Source organism: Arachis ipaensis, chromosome B03 (assembly GCF_000816755.2).
Source record: "Arachis ipaensis cultivar K30076 chromosome B03, Araip1.1, whole genome shotgun sequence".
NCBI classification, from domain to species: Eukaryota; Viridiplantae; Streptophyta; class Magnoliopsida; order Fabales; family Fabaceae; genus Arachis; species Arachis ipaensis.
In genome coordinates this window covers 6,367,019-6,373,433 of record NC_029787.2, presented here as the reverse complement: position 1 = coordinate 6,373,433, position 6,415 = coordinate 6,367,019, and the positions used below count along the sequence as shown (strand labels likewise).

At 30.6% G+C, this 6,415-nt stretch overlaps 1 protein-coding gene and 1 long non-coding RNA gene across 4 annotated transcripts in view; both read right to left on the bottom strand.

The window, feature by feature from the left end:
- Window positions 2,783-4,440, bottom strand: LOC110269345 (protein NLP9-like). Its single transcript, XM_021117126.1, has 4 exons — window positions 3,769-4,440; window positions 3,581-3,704; window positions 3,117-3,416; window positions 2,783-3,027 (listed from the first exon to the last, which is right to left on the bottom strand). Exons 1-4 carry the CDS (start codon window positions 4,438-4,440, stop codon window positions 2,783-2,785), a joined length of 1,341 nt encoding a protein of 446 aa, XP_020972785.1.
- The window catches only part of LOC107628968, an 8,406-nt gene continuing 6,483 nt past the window's right edge, over window positions 4,493-6,415 (bottom strand). For all 3 annotated transcript variants that reach the window (XR_002358754.1, XR_001617890.2, XR_002358753.1), the window contains one exon: window positions 4,493-4,549. This is a non-coding gene — a long non-coding RNA (uncharacterized LOC107628968). The remainder of the gene's footprint in view (window positions 4,550-6,415) is intronic.

Below are 6,415 nucleotides of genomic sequence, written 5' to 3'. Positions count from 1 at the left end.
CCAATAATAAAACTTCTCTTGGTCAAAGAGAAGCCGCGGGTTCCATTCACACCATCCGCCCTTTCCCTTAATCAAAAGAAAATTCTGAATCTTTCTTAAACTCAATAAAAAACTATTTGTTGCATGACAGTTCTAAAATATCGCACGCACTTTGAAATATCAATGCCAGTGGCAAACTATGCGCATGATACACAGCTCGTAACACATAAATTATCTCTGTTAAAGCTGCTCTTTTGTTATTTGATAGACACTGCACAGAAAATAACCAATCTGAGTAAGAAGTTTTTAAATCCATATGAAAACCCATTATTGTGAAAGTTCAACTTTGGGGCGGTTGGGGGAAGCATGTTCTTTACAGTGCCTGGGACATAAGACGTGAAGGCGTAGTAGTCCTTACTTAAATTAACTAAATGATATTAAAAATTATAAATTATTGAAAGAAAAAAAAAATATATGATTGAAATAACTGGTGAATATAATTAAACCAAAAATAAAAAAAAATTGTAAAGATTTAGTATTTTAAGAATTTATTACTTTATACATATGTTTATCAAACTAAAAAAAGAATTGTGCTATCAACTGAATTCTTTAAATATTTGTGCAAAATATTAATAAAAATGGAGGAAAAAAAATAAGTGGCATGATATTATGTGAAAGAGAAGATAAAGAAGAGGTGTTAAGTAAATGTTAATTTATATAGAAAACATAAGAAGGAGTAAGGTTCAGTTTGGATAAACAGCTTAATTAAACTCCTTTTGAAAAATAACTTAAATAATAAATAATTATATTAAAAGTAATTTATAAATAAATTATTTTGTATTTGGGTTTTTAGCTTTAAAAGTGCTTATTTTATAGATTTGTGATAAAAAGTAGTAGTATTATGAGAGAAGTCATTTTTTTAACTTCTCTATAAGTTTCTAAATAGTTTCTTAGAAAACCACAATTTGGTTTTGAAAATTGCACCAGACATTAATACCACTACTTTCTATAAGTCAAAAACTCAAAAAAGTTACTTTTGAAAAACCCTAAACCTTATGTATAAAAGAAGAGGATAAATTATGTTTTATTACTCAATTTATACCCATTAAAGAGAAATAATATTAACATTAAAACCATACAGTATCTTATATAAAAATAAATAGTAAGAGACTATAAAAAGATAGAGTAACCTATATAAAAATAGAGAATAGGAGAATATAAAATTATAGAGTAATCTAAAAAAAATAAATGTCATGAGAGTGAGAAGAAAAATGAAAAAAAAATCCTAAGCTATAATAATAAGACACATAAGAAGTAGAAATAAAATAATTAAAAGTAGTTCAATTAGAAACAAAAGGATTAAAAAGTAATTTAAGTCAAATCTTCTTTATCATGGTTAGTTGAGTCACTGTCATTTTTTTCTTCACTTTCTTCTTAATAAATACAATTACATAGTTACTTACTATATATATATATATTTAGCAAAAGTGGTAGGAAAAAAAAAGATATGAGATTATGTGAGGAGGGATAAAAAAATTATACAAAGTGAATGTTGATTTATATAGTAATATAACAAAAAGTAAATATAAAATGTGAAAATAAATTAGAATTTAACTCAATTTATACCTATTAAAAAGAATTTATTAACATTGAAAGAATATAGTAACTTATATAAAATTAAAGAATAAGAAAATATAAAAAATAATATTTAAAAAATCCTATTAACATTAAAAGCATAGAGTAATCTATATAAAATTAAAACATAAATAAAATTGATATATTATGTATCAAATACAATTCAAATATCCAAATATAGTCCAATAATAAAATTTCTCTTTGCCAAGGAGAAGACGCGAGTTCGATTCCCACTATTCGCCCTTTCCATTATTCAAAAGAAGTTCCATTCCCATTATTCGCCCTTTCCATTATTCAAAAGAAAATTCTGACTCTTTGTTAAACCTAATAAAAAACTATTTGTTGTATGGCGGTTCTGAAAAATCGCACCTCGAGATCCAAAAAAAAAACTATATTAGATGCATGGATCGTACCTCGAGATCCAGAAAAAAATAAACTATATTAGATGCGTGGCACCCTGAGATAAAAAAATTCTTGAACAGTGCAATTACTATCACTATATTAGATGCATGACAGTTCTAAAAAATTCTGTAAAAAGGAAAGATTTTTAGACAACGCAATCATTATCACTATATTAGATGCATGACAGTTCCAAAAAAATGCACCTCGAGATAAAAAAAATCCAAAAGACTCTTTGTAAAAGGAAAGGTTTTTGAATGGCGCAATCACTATCACTATATTAAATGCATGACAATTCCAAAGAGACGCATCTCGAGATAAAAAAAATCCAAGAAACTCTTTGTAAAAAGAAAGGTTTTTGGACAGCATTGAAAGTTTATTCATCAGCGCAATCACTATCACTATATTAGATGTACGACAGTTCCAAATAAACGCACCTCGAGATTAAAAAAAATCCAAAACACTCTTTGGAATAGGAAAGGTTTTTGGACAGTATTGAGAGCTTATTCATCAACGCAATCGATTTCTATGAGAAATTTAAAAAGATTTTTTTGTATAAAAAAATACAAACGTTGGAATACCAACTCTAATAGAATTTGTATATAATATTAACTAAAATAGTTTTAAATAGTTATATTTTTTAATAAAATCAAAGAAACAGAATTTTAGAATTATTTTTATTTCAGAAAATCATTGAATTGCTTTGTTGGATGAATTTGTAGCCTTCACGACTTGGGAAGAAGTTATAAAAATCTAAATTAGACAAAATTTATTTATTTGTAATTGTGATTGTGATTATAGATTTAGAATCATTTGACGAGTCTGACATGCTTGAAGTAGCGGGATTGTGATGCTCGCCGAGCTTGTCAGCCCCATTCAGATAATTTTCCATCTCATTGGCAACCAAGGTGTTTGGACTGTGATATGCTATATCACACCTAGAACTTTCCAAAATAGAAACCGGAAAGGGTTCCTGCCGTAATCCACCATCATCCATGCCTATTGGTTTTGAATCTACACCAACAGAAAAAAGCTTTGTTTTTCTTCAACTCACCCTTGGAATTAGATATAAGCATGTCTAAATGCAGAAGCTAAATTCTCACCTTTGCTACCAGATGCCGGAGATACGGTGACTGCATCTTTTGCTGCGGGATCAGGATATTTTCCAGAACATTTCTTCCGGAAGAGAGAACTTTTATGTGCATTAATTTCTTGGTTGCTTGATCCTCCTGGAATAAATCCCCCCTTGAAAGGATCAAACTTCAGTCCTCCTTCCACACCCTGGACTGAGTCAAGCACGGTTTGTATTTTTTTTAACGAACGATTAACTTTATTGATCTTGCGCGATGGCCATCTTGCGATTCCGTGTTGCCTGCATATCCTTTTCAGGGTTGTTGGGCAAACTGTTAAAGAAGAATCACTTGTCAATAATAATCATCTTGGTGTTTTTCACAAATATTTGTCATCTATATATTTTTAGAACCAGAATCTATCATCTAACCCAAAATAATATGCTGATTGAATAAATTAAAAGAAATCTGCAGGGACAAAGCTGTAGTAGTCTTACCACCAAGGCTTTTAGCCGCATCTTTAAGACTACCGGAGAAATATTGCTGGAGAACACTCAAGCTAACATTCTTCTCCACTGTACTTTTCTTTTTCTCAGTCTGCTTTCTTGATCCATCCATTGCCTACAAAGTTGAATCATAAATTATAATAAATGATTTCTCAAATGAAGCAACTGTTAAGATATACCTGGTTATGAGCAGCTTCAGTTTCATTGTTTGTCAAGGACATAGGCTGGACCGAATCATGGTCACCTTCCGGCGCCATATGAGAATTTCCCCTATACATAGAGAAAAAACTCGAGCCTTCTTCCTTTGAAAACTGCACTTGCGAACCTTCTATCCCGTATAATTCATCATCTGAAACTATCCTCAAACTCTGACACATTCTCTGCATAGTATCTGATAGATTGTCTAATAAAAGTTGCTGTTCTTGACTTCCATTCATAATGACAGGTAGAAAGAATTCTATTATGTAATCATCATCATTGGTATGAATACTCCTTAGCCTGACTGCAACGGCAGCATTCAACTTATATTTTCGCGCATGGTGAACAATGGGATATTCACTAATATTATAGGCCTTCACATCGGAATAGAAGAATGGACGATTTGATTGAAGCGCTTTCCCAGCTACACCTTGCCCTTCCTCGAGATAATGTTTAACACATGCACGAACAAATCCTCCTACCACAATATCATTTATATAGCAAGCTGATTCTTCAATGCATAGTACAGTTTTTTCACCGGGAATTTTCAGATTTTTTATTCCGTTGTCTATCATGCTTGGTCCATCGAATTGAGCGCCAGGAGGTGTCCAATACCCAATTCCCTCTCCCTCAGAGAAAAACTGATCTTCCATGATTATGTTAGAAAACAAACTTCAAATCAAAATTCAGCTTGTGTTAGAGTTCTTTTGTTGGCAAGTTTCCACTTGAAATTCCTTCCCAGATTACCAGCGTCCGACAAGCCTGAAAAGTTACCACTTCTGCCAAGTCATCGGTAAAGAGTAGGAAATTAAATCAAAACTTAAACTACAAATATTCCCTAAACAAATAGAAAAAATTGGTAAACTGCTATTTTGGTCCCCAACTCTTGGGTTAAATTTTAATTTAGTTTCTAACCTTTTAAACTTCTATTTTATTTTAAAAGGTTTTAAACGGATTCAATTAAATTTGACACATAGTTAATGGAATGATTGATATGGACTTAACAATTTTATTGTTAAGTCATATCTATTTTTTGGTATTAGAATCCGTTTTTGAAATTATTTTGGACTGAAATATGACTAAAACATAACGTTTGAAACTTTAAGGACCAAATTAGAACTTGGCGCCAGATACAGATAATCAGACATACATAAATTTTGAGCCAAGGAAATTTGTACAAGAAAAGTTTTTTAGAAAAGCAAATTAGATTTTAAATTGAAATATATATAATCTGAAAATTTACAGAACACTTTGTTGACCTGATACAAATTGCTCTCTAAAATTTAGTATGCTAACTCAACTTCAACCAACCTCACTATTACAAAACTCATCATTTCTCTCAAAATCATTTTTTCAAAGCTATCAAAATCAATATTCATTAACTATTTTCCACTTTTTTTTTTTTCAAACTATCAAAAGTCTTATTGGAAGTATATATGAGTCACTCAAAATATCCTATATTTAAAATCCACAGACCAACTGTTGAAGAAAGCTAAAAAATCACCATCCAAAACTATTGAAAATTTTCCAAAATAATTTCAATCCTCAAAATTGGCACAAGTTCAACTGCATTAAAGATAAATTTTATACAGAAACTGCTTCAAAATCAAATTTTGGACAGAAACTGCTTCAAAATCATAACAGCAACAATTTAATTGAAAAACAGCGCTCAAGCTAAATGCAACTTCTTAAAAATGGTAAAAATAAGAAAAATCTGAATATTTGGCCCCAAATTCCAAATGACCATGGCAAATGTATCAAAACTAGTACAGCACATAAAGAACCAAATGCACTCAGAATGGCGCAACTGCTGAATTGCACTTGATGTGAGATATCAATGCAAAGTCCCACATTTAAACTCAGAAAAGCTTCAAACTTTACAATCAAAATCCAGAATTCACCAACCCCACAAACAGGCCAAAAGAAAAACCTAGAACATACGAAAATAAACAACTAATTAAGAAAATTCCCAAAACACACAAGAAAACTGTGAATAAACAACAATCTATCTCTCTGTCTATCTATTTTAGTAAAGGGAATGAGACTGAGGATTGAGAAAACGGTGTAAGAAGATTGCTTCTATATAAAGGAAGAGGAACCAGAAGAGAGACAAAAAGCTGGTGTAAGCCGAGTTAAGCTAAGGTAAGCCTACTACGTAAACTCTAGACAGCCTCAAACTTCAGTTTCTGGGTTCAGCTAAAACTCTTCGAAGTTGTAGTTCCCTTTTTCTTCCTTATTTTAAGTATAATTTACATTATTAAATTATTTGATGATCTAATATACAAGTTCCAACGATTGAATTTTTTTCTCTGCATACGAATGCAATTATTTTATAATAGTGGTTTACAAAATTTCATATCTCTATCCGTTGCGGAATACATGCGAACACATATATAGCATAAACAGCTATGATTTGTAGCGGTTTAATTATCATCTGCGACAAATTGTAGAGGTTTATGATCAAGTGTTAAGCCAATGACGACGGTAATCAGACTGGCATTGGGAGGTGGCGTCAAAGTTAAAATCATGGTTAATATGATAAAATTGGATAAAAAAAATTGACTAATTATTTATTAATTAAAAAATAATTAATTAATATTAAAGATAAAAAATTTATTTTTATCCAAT